This window comes from Cololabis saira, chromosome 8 (assembly GCF_033807715.1).
Source record: "Cololabis saira isolate AMF1-May2022 chromosome 8, fColSai1.1, whole genome shotgun sequence".
Classification (NCBI taxonomy): domain Eukaryota; kingdom Metazoa; phylum Chordata; class Actinopteri; order Beloniformes; family Belonidae; genus Cololabis; species Cololabis saira.
Window position 1 is genome coordinate 22,097,699 of NC_084594.1, and position 19,489 is coordinate 22,117,187.

General features: G+C 39.5%; 2 protein-coding genes across 2 annotated transcripts; both read right to left on the minus strand.

Moving 5' to 3' along the window:
* Window positions 1–430: 430 nt before the first annotated feature.
* On the minus strand, window positions 431–8,498 carry sxph (saxiphilin). Its single transcript, XM_061727244.1, has 17 exons — window positions 8,360–8,498; window positions 7,874–8,037; window positions 7,317–7,416; window positions 7,061–7,237; window positions 6,797–6,959; window positions 6,656–6,720; window positions 5,202–5,359; window positions 4,898–5,084; window positions 4,666–4,814; window positions 4,499–4,589; window positions 3,040–3,087; window positions 2,763–2,945; window positions 2,420–2,567; window positions 2,085–2,167; window positions 1,790–1,974; window positions 1,340–1,526; window positions 431–1,242 (listed from the first exon to the last, which is right to left on the minus strand). The coding sequence occupies exons 1-17, from the start codon at window positions 8,412–8,414 to the stop codon at window positions 1,199–1,201; spliced, it is 2,187 nt and encodes a 728-aa protein (XP_061583228.1). The 5' UTR covers window positions 8,415–8,498; the 3' UTR covers window positions 431–1,198.
* Window positions 8,499–8,819: 321 nt separating this feature from the next.
* On the minus strand, window positions 8,820–18,755 carry sfi1 (SFI1 centrin binding protein). Its single transcript, XM_061728280.1, has 30 exons — window positions 18,598–18,755; window positions 18,436–18,507; window positions 18,188–18,298; window positions 16,822–16,916; window positions 16,630–16,747; window positions 16,437–16,539; window positions 16,153–16,309; window positions 15,867–16,028; window positions 15,679–15,749; window positions 15,498–15,590; window positions 15,306–15,403; window positions 14,290–14,356; window positions 13,895–14,025; window positions 13,738–13,819; window positions 13,474–13,652; window positions 13,319–13,394; window positions 12,905–13,000; window positions 12,748–12,815; window positions 12,527–12,629; window positions 12,340–12,433; window positions 12,019–12,167; window positions 11,850–11,924; window positions 11,538–11,612; window positions 11,252–11,428; window positions 10,965–11,170; window positions 10,413–10,641; window positions 10,229–10,325; window positions 9,976–10,114; window positions 9,789–9,891; window positions 8,820–8,954 (listed from the first exon to the last, which is right to left on the minus strand). Exons 1-30 carry the CDS (start codon window positions 18,753–18,755, stop codon window positions 8,820–8,822), a joined length of 3,519 nt encoding a protein of 1,172 aa, XP_061584264.1.
* Window positions 18,756–19,489: the final 734 nt, after the last annotated feature.

The window sequence follows — 19,489 nt, forward strand, 5'->3', positions numbered from 1 at the left end:
AAATTCAGAAAAAAAGCGCTTTACAGTTGCTCTTAATAATTGCCAGTTTTGTCATAAATTAATTGGTAATTTTAGGCATCTTCTAGTAATTGTTTAATATTTTAACATAAGAAAACACATTTTAAGTAATTCACATATTTCTGTACATAAATCTTCATTACTTGAGAAATCAGTAGGGAGACTTGGGCCACTTGGCAAACTTATAATTGTGATATTTGTATCCATATGTAGTAGCCATATGTTAAAACTGGCTAATCAAGTGAAAGACTGAGATCTCAGCTTCAAAAACAAACAGTTCATGTCTCCAAATAGTTCCTATTTTGCAAAAAAATCTATTAAAATGTTTTTGTGCATTGGAGTGAACCTGCTGGGGCAGGTTGTATTTAAAATTCTGTAGTTACACAAAGAACAGTCAAGTGCAAATTCCTGAAACATTTTATTTGGATTACAACCAACATAATTAAAAATGAATTAATTCCGTGTCATTGTGCTTTTGAGTGGCATAAACCACCAGAAGCTATTCTCGCAATACCAACTAATCATACTCAACTATTTGAACTCCTTTAACAGTTTGTAAGATTTAGAAAAATATGCCTGTGTTCCCTCTCCATTACTTCAACACCATTTGTTTTCCATCTCCCCTTATTTATGACACTTCTAGAAATATATGAAGTGGGAAGAGCCTTTTTTCTTTCTATCTTTGACACTGAAAAATGTAAGTTATACTCACCAAAAGGGTCTATAAAGTCTATAAAAAAACCTGATCTAGAAGGAATATGGGAACATGACTGAACAACTTGCACACATTGCATATAATGCACAAGTTTCAGTGTCAAACATTTGAAAAAGCATACATTCAACTACAGGATCGAGGGCCTCTGTTTCAAGGTTAATTAAAATAGATCAGCAGTAGTGTAATATGTTAGTATCCTCATTTCTTACAGAGATTTGTATCTCTGAAACACAATTTTATGGTGCAACACATTACTTTGCCACATGGAGACGTCATGATGTTTCAAAAGTGAAAGCAGAAGCAAGGACTTCAGATCAGGACTTCAGTCCTGATTGTGATCATACCATTGAGTGTTTCAAGTCCTCAGCGATGGACAGAACAAATATTTGGATGAAAAATGGAATGATTGAGAAACGCAGGAAAAAGGTTGGTGCTGGGTTTTTTTTTGTTTTTTTTCCCCCTTCATTAGAATATGCTGCAGACATCCTGGTTACAAAACTCCAAGATATCTGTAGTGAGGAAAATAGACATACATGTTACAGTTATTGGGAGACAGCTAAGTTTGAATTCTGGCATGCACGTTCATGTGTTTGTTCATGGGCCTACCTGAGCGCGTACAGTTGAAGACTGTTTCCAAGTGAGTGTAAAACTCCTCTCCGAGGATGGAGCGGTAGTCCATGTGACTTGTTTGGGCAAAGCACTGTGTGGCATCTTTAAACAGCAGATCGCTTTCTCCATATTGATGAGATTCAAAGAGCTTGAACTCTGTGTTTGCATTGTTTGCCAAAGCTTCCTATGGCATTAAAAGAAATTAAAGTCTTCAGAAATGAAAGAAAACTTATAATATTTTTCATTAAATGTCCAAAAGTATCAAACACTTTCAACAACAATGACTAGAGACCTTCAGATCCACTGCTATGTGTTCAAGCTTTATAAAAGTTTGATTTGTTCTTTTTGGCTCACTGTGAACACAATAGTTTCTGGCATTTCAAGGCAATGAGTTTTTCTCTCTGTGGGATTAAAGAATATATAGATTTTGTTTTAAAAACAACTAACCTGTGACTTCATGAGGAAGTCATACACTCTTGCAGTGAGCACCGGCCGGGTCATGATGGTATTCGGTGGGACAGCTCCCAAATTACAACTTTTCCACTCCGATAAGGCAGCACGCCGTCCGTCGCCGCACAACAGCTCAAAATCAGACGATGCCCAACCTGTTGCCCAGCCGGTGGAATTCAAACCTGAAGTGCGACAAGATGATGAGAGCATACTGTAACGTAAACATTTCAGGACATATGTTGGTTAACTTCATTTTCTACTGTGTATATGTAGATTTTCTTAAATATCTTACTAAGGATGTTTTCGTTGAGGTTGTGGTGCTCAAGGAAGGCCACATCACCGTAACTCTTCCCAGTTGGATCCCCAACAAGACACCTTGATGTGGATTAAATGTGGAAGATTAAATAGGCAGTTTGGCAAAATAAATAATTGTTTTCTTTAAACAGTGCTTGGTTTATCAACATGGCAAATCAACCTGTTCGGCCATGTCTAAATACAGATTTTCAGAGGTATTGAGTTCTTTGGGGCTGACTGAAAATACCTCCTAAAAACAAGGGGGAAATAAACCCATGAATATACTCAACCTGGATTTATTTGAAACTGAGCTGAATTAGAAAATATCCACACCTCAAGGCGCCCATGTTTCCATAGTAACGCTCGTTGTGGTTGTCGGTGCAGCGTTTGGTTGCAGCCTCTCCCGTGCCTCCCAGACACACTTTGCACAAATCCCCTTGAGAGCCAGGAAGACAGCCTTTCCAAAACACCTCGTTGTACACTAAGAAAACACAAAGTGGTCAAATGCAGCTCATTGGAGGCTTAATGCAACATTGTACTGAGCTTCAAAGGACAAGCAGCCAAGGAAAGCAAACGTTTGAAAACAGAGATATGATATTAATGAATCAAATGTGAATGATTATCTGTGAAAAAGTTAAATAAAGCTGGACTTCATGTGAAGTTTTGGGCACAGTACCTTTGTTTGGATCACAGGGGGAGCTGCTGTTGCGGTCCAGGCTTAATCTGTGTCTGTATGGCAGCAACCAGCCGGCTGGGCTGTACATGTGGCCGTGACAGGAGCGACGGCCTTCCAGGTTCCCTATGAATACGCTTCTGCTGGAGTGCTTTGCTACTGCAACACCCACCACTGAGGGTAAGACTGAAGTGACAAAACAGGTGGTTTCCATGTAAACACAGAAGCAGCAACAGAAGGGTGTAAGTTCAGCACTTGGACATGTTTGTTTTTACCTTACCGTCTGTTTCTGAGTGTGCCAACCCTTCAGCATGAACACAGTTTTTCCCTGAAAGAAGCCACAACACCACAGCAGACACTAATCAATATATTTGAATGAATGAAGAGCACCCCAGCAGCTAAATTAGTGATGAATCTGACAGTAATAGTTGAGCAAAGTTAATTAAACCTCTAAAGATGATAGAAATCCTATTAAAACGCCTACAGAGACAATGAGACCTCAGTCTGATCAGGTGGTTAGATCCCGCTGACAGTGAATTATGTTCGGCTGGTAATTGGACTCAAATTATTTTGATGAACATGCTTAATGCATAGATAGCTAACTTTGTTACTGTGAGACCAATAACCGCTAAATGGAAAAATCCAATCAATATCACTGATTCAGAAAAAAAGGATTTTTTCAAGAAAAGGTACCAAAGATTCACATTTCACATTCCCTCTTAGAATGCATGGATTTTTTTTTGCCATTTAGTTAATTGTAGTGGCAATCCAGTCATAGCCCAGTTGTCGTTTTCAGTTCAGTAGAATAGCATCTATAAAATACAGATTTGTCAAAAGGAAGCTTAGCTAAGGAAATCAACGGATCACGCCGAATCTTCAGTTTGATTCAGCTGATGCATTAGGCTGCACAAATAAAAACCGAAGGACAAGGAATACCTGCTACAGGAAAGAGAGGTCGACTCGGGGTCACGCAAGCCTACTTCTGAAAACCCAAGAAGCCACAAGATAAACCTGCAGTCTGATTGAGTCGTTATAACCTGGAACAATGAGGTCTTTAAGATATGACAGAGTTTGGTCCTTAACTGAGTAAAACAGGAGGCCAATGAAGAAAAGTTAAAATTTAAGAAACTATAACATCTACCGTTTCTCATCACAATAATTACTGCAGTATTTTCAGATAGGATTGAAAGTTCTTTGCGTATCTTTGCCATAGTTCAATAACAAAGAATGACAATAGTTGGGGTGCTGCAGAGCTCAACTGACTGATCTGGTGCTGCATGTACAGAGGCTGGCCTGGATTCAAGTCTGCTTGTGGCCGTGTGCTTCGTGTCATTTCCCCATTTCTCTCTGTCTGGTACTCTGAGAATGGAACTTCCAAAGGCTGATATTTGGATATCTATGTTTTTGTAAGGTGAAACTGAAATGCAGCAAAATACATAGCTACAACACTCTTCAGAAAAAGGTAAAATACAAAATGCACTAAAGGTACCAGACGGAATGACAAGTTACAAAAAAAGTCATGTAATTGAAAACAGCCACATTTTCACTGTGCTTTGTCCAGTATATTCAAGTAGTTTTGTCTTTTAAAAAAAGAAGAAAAAACAAAAATCAACAGATTTACATAACAATGCTATATTAATAAAAGTTGGTCTCAGTAAATTAAATCTGCCTAAAATTTGTAAAAGAAATCCTGTGACATTCATTTTGGCTGCATGTCTGTGCATTTTTATCGACTTTACCATAATACTCTGTCACCACGGGGACGAGACCACATTTTCCTGCAATGTATGAGTGACTTGCATCCAGCGAGAGCGCGTCCACCTCATCCCTCTGTGGTAAAAGACATATGTCACTGCAGCGGTGATAGGCGTGATAAAACTCAGACTACGTAATGAAAATGACTTACCTTAATTTTCTCAATACAGTCTCGCATCGACACCCCTTTGACACACACCAGAGGGTCTGACTTTATGCTGAGGGCCCACTGCTCACACTTCTTCTGCTCAGCATGGCTTATGCAGCACCATCGTACGACACTGTCCTCCAGGGAGCTTCCTGCAAACACAAATGTTGCAGAGCTGCCTTAAAAGTCACATCATACCCGTTTTTGAAAAACAAAAGTTCAAGAGCATAAGCACCTTCATGACCAAGACCTTTGAGGAGCGCCACATAATCGAGCCCCAGAACCTGGCTGACGTCCATGTCATCTGGCAGAACAGCTAGTTTAGCTGTCCCATCTTTAAAGAGGAGGTCGCTCTCTCCAAAAACGGATGAGTCGAAGAGTTGGAAGCGTCGCCTCTCTCTTCCTTGTCGACCAAACAACAACTGAAAAATCCATAAAAAAAAAGAAAAGTCTACAGATGTCCCAGTGGCACAGCTCCGACTATTAATCACTAAGTGTGTCATATCTGATGGCAAAAGTGGGAAAGATAAATCATTTACCTGCGCAGTCATAAGAAACTTGCGAGCAACCTTGCGAAAATTGTGTCTGGTGACCATGCCCCCTCCTGGACCACGACCCAGATTACAGCTCCTGTACTTGCTGAGAGGAGCTTGTGTGCCATCAGCGCACAGTAACCTGAAATTGCCTCGCTCACTTCCTGGCAGACGAGACGGAAAACACATGCAGAAGGAGAAAATGTGTTTCTCTACTAGATAGTATAAATCTCATGGTTGTTGTTCAACTCAAAACTCATCTGATTCTAAGCTTCATGTCTTTTAAGATAAGATAAGATAAGATAAACCTTTAATAGTCCCACAGAGGGGAAATTTGCAGTTTACAGCAGCAAAGGGGATAGTGCAAAAACAAGAGGCATCAATAGAAAAGTAATAACACAGTAATAATAATAACACACTATAAACACTATAAACAGTAAACTGGTATACAATAATAATAATAAGAAAGATAAATAATAAGAAATACTAGTATATAAAAAGATAACAGACGGATATTCACATAATTGCACGTTGCAGTGAGTGAAAGATATTGCACATTATTTCCCTTATGTACATTTATTGTCCGATTGTATGTGGTCTACTGTGAGCAGTGCTGGTTGTGTAGTCTCACAGCTGCAGGGAGGAAAGACCTTCTGTAGCGTTCCTTCACACACCTAGGGTGAAGGAGCCTGTCGCTGAAGGAGCTCTCCAGCGCTCTGAAGGTGTCCTTCATGGGGTGGGAGTCCTTCTCCATCATGGATGACAGCTTAGCCATCATCCTCCTCTCTCCCACCACCTGCACTGTGTCCAGAGAGCAGCCCACGACAGAGCCGGCCCTTTTGATTGTTTTGTCCAGCCTCCTTCTGTCTGCAGCTGTGATGTTGCTGCCCCAGCAGACCACTCCGTAAAAAATGGCTGATGCCACCACAGTGTCGTATGTTTGTTTGGAGTTTTCAGGAGTTTTCAGGAGTTTCTCCTGCACACCAAAAGCCCTCAGTCTCCTGAGCAGATAGAGTCTGCTCTGGCCTTTTTTGTGGAGTGCAGAGGAATTAGTAATCCAGTCCAGTTTATTGTTGAGGTGAACACCCAGGTACTTATAAGATGTCACCATAAGTAATAATGTCATTTTAAAAGGTTATTATACAGTAGAGGCCCGGAACCTGTGAACACCACCACAGAACTTATAAAAATACTACAATATCATTGAACTGTACACATACCTTTGGAAAAAAAATTCAAAAAATACAATTTGCATATACGTTCGTTTATTTTTCAGCCAAGAACATGGCATTAGAGGAAGGTTTGGGAAATATGAGGGGTTATTAACAGAAAAGATCTTGATGCTATATATTGATATTTGTCTTAAAAAAAAAGGTATTTCTAATAAATCTAGTAAGGGTTGCAATTGCATTAGAATTTTTTAAAAAGTAAGTTAGTAACAATTAAACTGTACTGCTTACCTTCTATACTTTCCAGAGCTAAATGGTCCACAAATGCAACATCACCTGTCCCGCTCCGAAGACATCTGTGATGGACCAAAACAATAATACGTATGTATTGCGTGATATTCTGTTTGCCACCTATTGTTGTTAAAGGCTGACCTGAGGGCTCCCTGGTTGTTGTAGAAGGGCTCGCTGTGAGACGTCTCGCAGTGGTAATTATTCTGCTGAATGTAAGACTTCTGGCCTTGGCACAGAGTGCACAGAGAAGGTGCCAAGGCAGCAGCTCCAGGGACACAACTGGCGCTGTAAAAGGCACTGACATCTGCCCGAGAGGAGAAAACAAGGCAAGGGACTGAAATATCTGGCTGGAAATGAGACATGACACAGGGCAGAGGTATGCTGTGAGCTGACTGGAGTAAGTACCGTGACTTAAGGGGTGCTCTTTAGACCAGCTCAGGTAGTTCCTAGACAGCAAGAAGCCTAGAGGAAGGCTCCATCCAGCCGTCCACCGAACCCCGCTGTGACAGCTCCTGAGGCCCCGCAGGGATCGGATATCCAAGCTGCTGTTTGTCACAACAGCTACGGACAGAACACAGCCTCCTGCAGAGAAACACACACTGACCTCACATCTGATGGGAACTGGTGAGGTGTCTGATGAAGGAATATGATGCAAACCTACCGTCACTGTAAATCTCTTTAGCAATGGCAACAAGGTCAAACTGCTTCACTGCAGAGTAAACTTCTCCTGCATCTAAAGTCACTATATCAGCACGGTTAGCCTTAAAAAACAAAAGAATTTGAGACAATTATCTACCATAGATTTAATGAAATATGCAATTCCTTCATCCTCTTAAAACGGAAAAGATATCTGTTTTAACTGATTATATGTGAGCTTACAGCAAAGCATTTTCACATCAGTTCATATGTAGAAAAAGGGATCCATAACTCATTTCACTGATCCACTATAGTCTTTGAAAGGAAATCTTTAGGACATTAATATCCTGGTTTGTACATTTAGTCAATCCCTTCTCTCCTAGATGTCATTAGAAAGACCATATGTGAGGTCAAGTAGTGCCTAAACAACTAGTTGACTTCTGTTGACTGCTACATACCGCAAAGAAGTATTCAATTTCCTTTCTGCAATTATTTTTTTGGACTCCTCTTAGAAAAGACTTCATAGGCACACAATACTTCAGGTCACTACTTCCAAAAGCAGCCCTCGGGACCACAGCTCACCTTGATTCTGTTCATGCAGTCGGTTGTGCTGGACGCCCGTATGCATGAGAGTCTGGCAAAAGCTGCCACGGCCGCTGGTGGCAGAACCGCCACCAGAGCTTTAGCCAGCTCTGCACACTTCCTATGCTCAGGAGAGGACACGGTGCACCATCGTATCTTCTTGGCTGCCATGTAGGGAACAGTTTGATTGGCCTGATTCAAGGACAGCTGGCCATTTGCATAATTTACATATGGGTCTATTGGTTTCATAGATACTTTTGCTTTATGAGGACGCAGATTATAGTACATTTTTATACATTTGTGAACAAAATAAATACCTGAGGGTCAACTGAACTGAAAAGATACAATATTTTTGTATTGTTAAAAAACTTTTAATAATGTTATAAAACAAAAAAGCCCCAAAAGGTGAAAGCATGAACAGTTGAAAAAGTTTTCAAATAAAAATAGACAAAAATAAATTCAATAAAAATCAGCAACACCACTTACCCTCGAGGCAGCGAACAAAGATGACAAAGAGTAAAATAGGATAAAGTCCTCGCATTGTGACCTGCTGTGGACCAGAGCCTGCAAACAATATGTCCTATGCAGTCAGCAGAGAGCAGCAGACGACTGTCCTTTGTCCGCGTCTGAAATCTTTGATTCTACAAAGCTTCAGAGGCTCTGGTACAAACGAGGAAGCAGAAAACCTATTGCGCAAGGGCAGCTCCTCTGAAAAACACTAAAGTCCTTCTCTGCACACATGGAAAATATTATGCACCATCTGTGACAAGGATTACCCCAATCCAATATTTCAAAAAATAGTGTAAATGTTGAGGTGAAGGTAGCTTTAATGTTTTTTGATATTTAGACATTTTGAAGAAGGGCACCAGGTCAAGAGATCAGCTTGTGTGCGTGTTCTGACTTCTGTTGTTTCCTGTTATGTTGCAGGCACATAGTTCTTGGTTTCTTATGTTTTCACAAGAGAATAAATTCCTGAGGTGTGCAGAACCGACTGTAGATGTTGGATTCTGTCTACATGCAGCTGCATGGTTGGTTTCCTTTTTTCCAGCTCAGTGGAAAGCCTTTGGATGCGCTCTTCCAGCTGTCAACATCAAAAATGACAAAGTTTTATGAATATCAGCAGTAACGTACAGCGTCTGTCAGCATATGAAACACCCCCTCATCTCAGATCAGCTAACCTTTTAATGTGCAATATTTATAATAAAATCATTAATTAAAAAAATAAGATTTCTTTTCACACAAAACTACTTCAAAAAGGAGTGAAAACTAATAAATAAAAAAACAAAGACAAATTTAGAATGCAGAGGTCCTGCAGGAGCAATCCTGACTTCCACATGTGAAGCTAATTAAGACATTTAGGAAAATGAAGCTCCTGTCAGTGAGAATGCACAGTGACGTCATAATTATGATCAAAGCACAGGTTTTTCCAGACATCATTCCCCAAAAAACTACAACCCCATCTTAAAAAAAAAAACAAACTTGGCACACCATGTTGAATTTTAGACCAATAAAATTTTTAAAAAGAATTGAAATGGAATAGGGACATTATTTATGGCTTTGTTGCATCATATTAACCGTTTGGAAACTTAGGAGACAAAAGCACCAAATTTGGAGGAATGAAGGTAACGTCCTCAAAGACTTGTGGGATTCCTGACGAAACCATATCTTAAGTGTTTTGTTGGTTTTGAGAGGATAATGGTTTTATTTCTCTCTTCAAACATTTGAACAACTCAGTGCTGAAATATAGAAATAGTGAACTGTATTGTTTCACCTCATCAGCTTTGCAATATAATTGTAGATTATGTGAAGTTCAATAATACTCGAGAATTGCATCATCTTTGAGTGACCCGATGTAAAGAGTAACAACTCTGCCCTCGTGGAGTTATGTTCTTTGAAATATTAGTGTTGCCGTTACCTTCTTCAGATCTTCACAGATAGTCTTTTTCTCCATTTGTTCATCCTCATCTCTACTCATCTGCAACCAACTCTGATATACCTCTCTTAGCTTTCGCCACATCCTGTATGGACACACATCATCAAACATCAATCACTACGTATTCTTGCATGTACAATACTATAAAGAAGTATTCTTTTTTTTTTACCGAAGTTGCTTTCTGCTCTGTTGAAAGCTCTTCATGTCCAGATGAATGCTGAGAAGCTCTCTTGTCAGAGTTGGATCCGTTGATGCATCTTCTGCATGAGGATCCTCGGCTCTCATGCTGGATGTTTTCAGGTTTGTCTCTTGAAAAAGCATCAGAACAATTAGGTATCTTTAAAAAAAAAATTAAAAATCCAACCCTGACGGTTGCGTTTGTTATAGACAATAAAAAACGGGGGGAAATGCAGGTGTCACACCTGGATGAGCTGATGGATGCTGCCTAAATGACATAGAAGACTGCTGAAAACCCATAAATGGAGCTTCTCCAGGATCTGGGTTGCTGGATCTCCCCAACTTGAAGGAAAAAGGACATTTAAGACCAAATTCATGTATCAGAGAGATTAATATTTGCTGGTAAGAACAAGAATTAATAAGAATTACTTTATTCTGACTCCTTGGGATCGTGAAAGCTGATGGAGGCAGAAGGTCTTGGCCCTGGGCTTTGAATGAAGAATCCACAGTGGACACGTGAGGCTCAGAAGGAAACACAGGCTGTTTAGAAAAATGTAGGCAGGATGGCACTGCAGGGTGCTCTGTGTGTGACGGATAGCTGAACTCCAAAGGATTTAAAGTTGCTTCAGTGCTTGTGACACCAGACTTCTTTTGAGTGCTACGAAAAAAGAGGGGAAAAGGCATTTGAAAGAGCATTCTTTTTGAATGAAAGAGGAAATCATTTGAATTCACTGGGGTATATTAAAGTTAAATTTAAAACTCTTAAATGTAGGGGCGGGACTTTGTTGTGATGGCCCTTACAGACGGAGAAAGCCAAAAGAAGTTGCTTTACTCTAAGTTTTTAGTGAGAGTGCTGCCAAAAAAAAAGAGTTCCCCTGTGGTGACATGGCTGATGTTGAAGCCTTCAGATAGGAAGCCTGAAAAACTCTAGTTGCTCTTGCACAAAGTTTCAGATTGTGTCAGCCTGAAGTACACACTCACTGCTTGCTAAGAGCTCCATCTTCAGCCTCCTGCTCCACTGAGTCAGATGACGAAAAGCTGTTCGACAGAGGTGGCGTTAAACAGAAGGTCACGCTCCTTTTTGGTGCTTGCACTAGAACCTTTTGCCCTTGTCGAGGTCTACCCAGGGTTCGCTGCTTCCATCGCATGGCACAACGTTTGACGACTTTCTGCAGAGACTGTGACCTCTGTAAGACAGCAACAAGCTCATTAGAATTACAGTAAAAGTATGATATCTAAAATCCCAAGAAGCACTTATAGCAACCCACTTGCGGTTGGCTGAACTCCATTAGGTTTGTAGTGAGATCACTCATATGAGCTGCATACGTGAGGATGGATGTCACGCCCTCCCTCAACAGTTGGTCTCTGTAAACCTGTGCAGCTCTGGCTGCTTGCTCTCGCTTGCTGTGCTGCTCTGTTACACACATCCTCCATCTGAACAACACCTGCAGCAGGTTCACAAAGAACATTTAAGAAATGCTCAATTCTGTACACATTGTTTGTGTAACGCATCCATTTTTAAATAGAGAAACAATATGTGGGGGAAGGAGTTACCTTGGCCTGAAGTGTGAGGGACCAGTGCCAGAGAGCTTGCTCTGTCTGCTTAGTCTCCCTCTGTCTGTGCTGCAGCTGTGAGCAGGAAGAAAACCAAAGAGACGGCCAGTTTAAGTGCACTAAATCAAACCACGTATAGTTCTGTGAAACGTTCTGGGAATTTCAGATCCTAATTTACTTAACTTATCACTCCCACATACATACAACCAGAGTGATACAGAAGTATCTTTAGCTTTAAAAGAAACATCTGATTACAACCTGAATCTGATGGCAACTGAAGCAACTTTGAAAGAAAAAAAATAATCAACAAACCTTAACTTTCCATTGTTCAAAGTACTTCTGGTACATCTTTAATTTGAGCAACAAAATGCCTTGTCTTTTCATCACCTGTGAAATAATTAAATGTTTAATAAATCATGTTAAGAGTATGAAATCAAGCTAGTGATTTGACACTACAGTTATGGGACAGTGATGTTAAAACCTTGTTTTTCTGGTGCTGGTAGAGATACTTGCTACATGTTTTCACAGTTTCAGAGCCGGAATAGTGGTGCTGGCTTGCTTTTTCCATCCTTTCTCTACGAGCCTTCCTGGTTCGGCTCCTCCACTGTCTGAAACACTGCAGCAGTCGCGCTAGCAGAAAAAAATTACACTTACATGATTTTACCAGCAAAATAAGTATCTGTGAAATCCATGACGATTACCACGAAGACTCAATACAAAAAAAAAAGGAAACAAAATATTCCAAAAAGACGTGGCTATTTGGAAAACAAAGATTGAGGCTACGGCTCATGTTGACGGCTACCTTGATGAATTGACCGAGCTCTTCTGAGTGCTTCCCCCTGCTGTTGGCGCTGTGACACTGCACGCGTTGTTGTTTTTCTCCAGCCAAGAAACACCTTGCAAGGTTTAGTGCAAAGAAACCAATCACTACAGGCAATTAAAAATTAAATACCATCCTACTTTTGAAGAAGAATGCACACGATTAAAACCTTAAGTTGTAGAAAATGCTGAAAGTGGTTCTGTGCTTGTTGCTCTGCAATCTGAACCTTAGCCCTCAGTGCTGCTTTCTCCTTCCAAACAGTCAGAACCTTCCTGAAAATATATAACTGAAAGTGATCATTCTGACATACACCTGTATTTTGTTAAGAAAAAGTGAAAATCTGATGCAGAAAGAGACACTACTATTTGTACCGGTATGTGTGTTTCTTACCTGAGAGTTTCCCGTCTGAAAAAGTCCTTTGCATGGTCATAATCCTGAGTCATCTGCAAATGATGTTTCTGTAAATATAACAATCCACAGATTAATGACAAAAGTTATCTTTATCACTCCGATTAGGCAACATCTCCTGAAACTGATGACTAGTCACCTTCCAGTCCACAAAGGAGTTTTTGAGAATTTTAACTTCATGGTAGCGCTGAACCTCCGTCAGTCTGCTTTTTTTCTCTCTCCGTCTCTGAACAAACTGATCACGCACACCAGAGTGATTAATACATACACCTACAACAACACTGTATCTGATTTGTGGTGGTATGCACATAACAATTTTATTGATTTCCTCGAAAAAAGGAAGAAAAAACTTGAACAATGACTGTGGTAAACAAATCAACAAGAGCAGAAACATTTGTTAAATCTGACACCTCAAAGCTTCTCATTTTAAGACCGTTTCCAACAGCTTGGCGTTTCCTTTCTCTTACTCTTAAGAGAACAACCACAAATGCCTGACAGTGTACAGTATTGATTTTGCATGCCAATGAAGAAGACAAAAACTGAAACAAAGCACCTTTTTCCATTTTTCAAAAGCCAGTCTCATGCAGCGCAGGTCACTGTGATGACAGGCCTGCAGCTCTCTGTTCCTTCTGATTTAAAAAAAAAAAAAAGACATTACATCACAGCTCAGAAGTATCGACAACCTCAGCAGGGCTCACTTTGCCTCACCTGTCTCGTATCTCAGTGCTGTTGTCCTTCCACTGCATCATCGTCTTTTGGAGGAGTCTGTGAACGTACAAATGGTGTGATGCTTCCCATTTCTCTGCTTCTTCGATCTGCTGCTGTGTGCGTTGCTTCCATCGCGTCCAAGCTTTCAGCACATGACACTGCTCCTCGTGGAGAATTGCCTGTAAACCCAATGTTTTGTGTTTGGTGTACAACAAAAGGTTTTAATCAACAATATACTGCTGTTTGCATCTGCAGTTGTCATACCATCCGCTCAGAGAGCATCTCCTGTTTGCGTTTCTCGGAAAATTCCCGCCAAGTGTAAAACACCCAGGTCCACTGACGCCTCCTGAAAATACAGTGAAACACCTGACATGTGACATGACATATAGGTTTAAAAGTGAGGAGAAAGGTGGGAACTTACCGATTATAAACTTCAGCCTTGTGTTTTCTTTCATCATACAGCCTTCTCTGCACAGTAAACTCGACCCAGGAATTAAAACATAGAGGCAATTTACGCCCCTTAAACCAAACGTCTGCATGATGATTGAGTTCCTGCACAAAAACATGAATTTTATTTCAAATTTACTACTTCTTTCACACTCACTTTGACATTACATCTTTATTCTTGCCCCATTTAAAGATCCTTCATTATTCCGTCCATTCATTCTCATGAACACACTATTTAAATGACTGACGTTATGTTGTTATTTACATTTTACCAAGGATCCAAACTCATTTTGAAACAGAAGTGCAAGCAGCATGAAGGTGTAACATACTGTGATAAGCTCTCATTGTCCATTAAATAGCAGAAAATACCTGCATGTGTTTGTGTTCACCAAGTTTCTCTCTCCAGTGGTGAAAAAAGCTCCTCAGCAGAAAACTTCTACAATGACAAACACAACACCTGTCAACTAAGGGATCGATATTCTATCAGGAGTGGAGCCAGGGTTCAGGACTTTTTCCAACGTATTGTGTCGGAGTGAATCTCCACTGATCTGTTGTGAAATTTTTTTTTTTTTTTTAAACAAATAATAGCCAGAATTGTAAGCCTGATTTTCTGTGGAGGCAAAAATATTAACAACACAAGGATTGTTTACCGTTTCTTTCCTCAATTTTCAGCAGGGCACCTGCTATGCTGTGTAGGTTTTGCTACTTTTTCAGACATCTGTGATTCTTTAGTTCCACACTAGTATGTTTTCAATTTAAAATGTGAAACTTTTGATACAGTTTCGCCTGGTAACAATACTTCTCTGCTAAATGCTGCTGAAAACAGAATAATTTTGACCTCCTGCAGACACCGTTTCACTTTGTAACTGTAACTGTTGTGATATAATGTAGATAAACAAAACAGAAACAATCAGGGAATGATTACATAGTTGCACTGATTTGATATCCTTCCCCAAGTACAGCACTTCTTGTAAGAACTTCTTGGTCACAATGATAAGCAAGTTGTAAAAAATAAGTAAATTAAAATGAAAGAAAAATCTTGACAGTTGAAAACACTTAAAAATAAAACTGGACCTTGTTCTGTTAGACTGAATTTTAATTTGTTGAGATGTCAGATGTGAATAAAAAAATATTTAATTCATTAATTTAACTTAAGACAAAAAGTAAACACTGTGAGGTGCAGCTTTGGGCTCCAAATAAATGTGAATAAAATAATTTCATAGTTATAAAAATGAATGTGATGACACAGAAAGCTAAGGATATACCATTGTGAGATTAGAATAGTCTTCAGTGGCATGTCCCCCTCCTTTTTCTCTTAAGATACCTGCATTCACTTGATGGCTAGCGCTAAGAATATTATATATTACAAATGTTAACAAAAATACCTGTAGCTCTTCAGTGCCATTTCTGTCAGTGGTTGAGAACTCTCATTTTCAGTTTCCTCCAACTGGTCCTGCCATAGTTTCCAGTACTTTCTTATCATCTACAAAAATACAAACCATCATCAGACTCTGTCACCTGTCCCCTGAATGTAACAGAAACTGCGGTTTGTGAAACATCTTGTGCTCATCAGTTACTGTTTGTTGACAATGCTGGACAGCCATGTTGTTGTTCAGTCCGTCTGCTCTGTTCCACTCGTCGTTGCAAGACAACCCGTCCAATCCAGCACGCTGCCAAACAAACACACATTGCTCAATGAGTCATCTTACACTCTGCTTATTTGCACTTGCTTTGTTTTTTTGTTTTTTTTGTTTTTACCTGTAAGCAATGGGGGAAATGTTGACTTGCTAAATGATTTCTTTCAGTCTCTTCTTTGTACAGGTTTACATCTGGCAAAGAATTTAAGAAATAAACTGCTGTAGACAAATGAAAGAAAAACCCACCCTTCTTCAGTAGACTACATTTGAATTTGAAGACATGTTGGTTTTATGTATGGATTAGGATACAAGCTCTCAAGTGCATCAAGGCTCTGTGCTGAGTGCTGTGAATGTCCAAATGGCTTGCAGCTTGCAAACAGGTCTCTTCACTCTGTTTGTGCTCCACCGCGTTACACCATTCGCTCCAATACTTCCTCACCAGGTACAGATAACAAGAACGCTGAGCCAATGCTTAAAGAAATACACACACACGCACACAAAAACGTCAATAGAGGACTGTAAAATACTCAAATTCCTACATTTTGTGAAAAAAACATGTACATTTGAAAGAAGAAAACTGCAAAACCATAAAGACCTTTAGATTTTTTCTTGGCCTTGCGGCAGGATGCATAACATATCCACTGATGGAGAGTTCTTCTTTTCAATTTTAGGATGAAATGATGAGTAGATTTAGATTCTTTCTCCTTCTGGTAACAAGCCGCTTTGTGCATCGCTTTCCCCCGAAACCAAGCCTTTATAAAATTAATATGAAAAAAAAAGAAGAAATATATCAAACATAACCAGAAAAAGATGCTCTGTAGATGAGCAATTGTTGCACAGAATGTTAACAACATTCAACTTAGCCAATCATGTATTTACTTTTCTCTGCAAGCTTAGTGTCCTCTGATTCAGAGCCTGGTTCTCCAATATGTAAACGTCTTGTTGCTGCTGAAGATTAGTCCGCCACAAACTCCAAACTGAGCTGCAAAATACAAATGTTAAAACCAACCAGCCAAGAACATAAAAAGAATGATTGTTCCGTATTTCATCAGAAAATCCAAATAAATCTCACTGCATAGTGGAGATCCTCTTCTGCTCCAGAACAGTTTCAACCATTCTGTTCTGAATTCTCCTTATCTCTACGAAAGATTTCCATCTATTCCAAACCAGATGCATCAGTCGCCTCCCAGCTGATTACAAAAAGAAAACTGTTAACAACAGACCTGAGGATTGATGACGCTCTTATTGTTTATTTTAATCATACCTAATGATTGTGCATTCTCCATTTTAGTCTTCTTCTCCTTCTTTAAAGATATAAACTGTCTCCAACTACCAAATGCCCAAATGTAGAGGTAATACCTGAAAAATAAACATAATTATCATCAACAAAAACACACAAACATCCTCAACACACTTTGCCAAACTGGAAAGGAACTATTATTTCTTATTACAAAAAAAACCAATACACATAACAAACCATTCAGGAGGACAGTACAAAGTGAGCAAGTCAGATAAGTATAAGTTCAAATGTACGTGTTTCGTGATAGAACTGTGGCTGCTGCATTTTGAAAGATTAAAAGTTGTCCTTCTGATTAGATCATCCTGAGAATAGTGTTACAGTAGCCTGCTCTGCTTGACAGGAGTGTGTGCTAGTTTTGCAGAGAGACACTGTGAGATATGAATTTTGTGACCTTGGAGATGTTCTTGTAGTGGTAGAAACTAATTCTACTGACATTAATGCAGTGATTATCAAAGCTGAGGTTGGTGTCCCTAATAATTACAATGTTTCTCACCATGTTTCAGTCTAGTAGAAGACAGACCATCACATGAAAAAGCAAACATACAACTGTGTATCAGCAGCATAGACTGTCATGAAATATTATGTGCTTTATAATACTACCAAATGCAAGTTTAGGGAGATGAAAGATCAATGGAGCCTTGTGGAATCTCAGGGAGAATATGACTTAAAACACAAGAGGAAATATGCAAAGCTCTATCTCTTAAATATGTTTAAAACCAGTTAGGAACCTGGCCTATCCAACCAAAGAGAATCTTTAAGTCTTTGGATTAAAACATTATGATCAACAGTGTCAAAGTTAGTTCACAGTGAACTCTAAGAAAACTAAATGTGACATTTTCCTACAGTCACTGTTGAGCTTGAGGTTATTCATTACTTTGTTTCAGTGCTGCTATTGGATTTGAAACCAGACTTATAAATATCATAAATATGGTTACAAGAAAGAGTCATACAGTTGTTTATACATGTTTCTATTGTTCTACTGAGAGAAGACAGGAGGGATATTGGGGTGTAGTTATTGATTACAGAAGGATCAAAGTTTGTTTTCCTCAGTAAAAGAGTGATTACAGTACATTACAGAGAGATACAGTACCTATGATATTTACTAAGAGGTTTAGAAAACTGAAGAAATATTTGAAGTCTGGTAGGGATGGGATCAAGTGAAGAAGTAGGGGGCTTTCAGCAATGAATAATGTCTTCTAGAGCCAACAGGTAAGAATCTAGACAATGTGTTTGTGGCCTTGATTTGACATGGAGGTACAGGGGAAGTTGAGGGGTAAATGTTACACACAAGCACGATATTCACAGACAAGCACAATGTCTTTATCGTGACCTGTAGTGGCACTCTGCACGTAGTGTAAGAATCCACTCCCTCCTGGTAGTCCACCACTCGTCCTTCCATCCTTGAAAGGTTCGTCTCAGTATTCGATTATTGCAGTAAGAGCTGTAGCGCACATAACGGTTTACATTAGGAAATAACTCAGCCAAAATAATAGAAGTGACTGACTATGATCATGGCTTAAAAAAGGAGGTTTTACTCATTTATCATGCTACCAACTCTACTCTGCAAGCATATCATACCTGGCTTCATTAGCAAGTATTTGACCAAAAGTGTGCCTCATCCATATCTTTAGAAACTTTCTTGCCAAGTGCCTGTACATAGTGTTAAACAAATACAAAATTACTGAGTTACAACTGAGTACAGTAGTCACATGAAATTGGGTACACGAAACATCTCAGCACCTTATTCTTAGCTCCTTGAGTCTTCCACCTTTGTTCCAAGTGTATCCAACTCTATAAGGAATCTTTCTGGTAGGAACTTTCCGTACCTGTTTTGTTTCACCAGATCTAACTGGATGTGGTTTCGTTAGATTTGATTTTCTTGCGAAATTGTTTTGCATTATTAATTGTAACGCAATTCCTAGACTACAGACATGGCTTTAGGAATACACGGCTCAAACTGAGACATTGTATAATCTAACGTTCTGAATAAATACATAAATCAATCAATCAGCAATGCGTTGAATCCAGACGAAGTACCGCGCGTTTGTTTTTCCTCGTCACGTGATCACTCATCTGTTGTAGTTGTCACGGCAACAGACTTCACCAGTCAAGCTTCAAGTTTGGATTGGAGGAGTTGTAACGTTCAACAATGTAACACTTTTAAATATTAATTTCAAGCTGGTTCCAGTGTTGTTCTTAAAAAAAAAAAAAAACAATAACAATAACAACGAAAAAACATACAATTTTAAAAAGTGAATGCTAGTTTATGGTTTATAAATTCATACCGTTTACCGGTAAGGATTAGGGGTCCTCACAGTTGGAGGGACTCACTGCATTACACCTTGATCGCCCGGGAGGGCGGGGTCTTTACTTTCTGACAACACCGCCTTGACCATAGACATATAAACGTAGACGCCGCATCGAGTGTTCTTGCCCGCTGCTAATACATCCATGGCTGCGATACGCAAACGTCGCCGCCATATTGGATGTGGCAAGACTGCACTGTAAACTAATACAAGTAAATTGACTTATTTTCATAAAGCCTTTCTACAAAGAAATTTACGTTTTACGTCTCATTTATTCATTCACACATTCACTAATATACTTAGGGAAACAGTTAGGCACCAAATAT

Excerpts from the sequence above, each read along its gene's own strand:
- sxph (XM_061727244.1), bottom strand. The coding sequence starts at position 8,414 with ATGCGAGGACTTTATCCTATTTTACTCTTTGTCATCTTTGTTCGCTGC. Across the intron at positions 7,238-7,316 it reads TAAAGAGATTTACAGTGACG|GAGGCTGTGTTCTGTCCGTA; the intron begins GTAGGTTTGCAT and ends GTTTCTCTGCAG. Across the intron at positions 6,721-6,796 it reads AACAACCAGGGAGCCCTCAG|ATGTCTTCGGAGCGGGACAG; the intron begins GTCAGCCTTTAA and ends GGTCCATCACAG.
- sfi1 (XM_061728280.1), bottom strand. The coding sequence starts at position 18,755 with ATGCAAAACAATTTCGCAAGAAAATCAAATCTAACGAAACCACATCCA. Across the intron at positions 12,816-12,904 it reads ACTCCTTTGTGGACTGGAAG|AAACATCATTTGCAGATGAC; the intron begins GTGACTAGTCAT and ends TTATATTTACAG. Across the intron at positions 12,168-12,339 it reads AGCTCGGTCAATTCATCAAG|CGCGACTGCTGCAGTGTTTC; the intron begins GTAGCCGTCAAC and ends TTTTTCTGCTAG.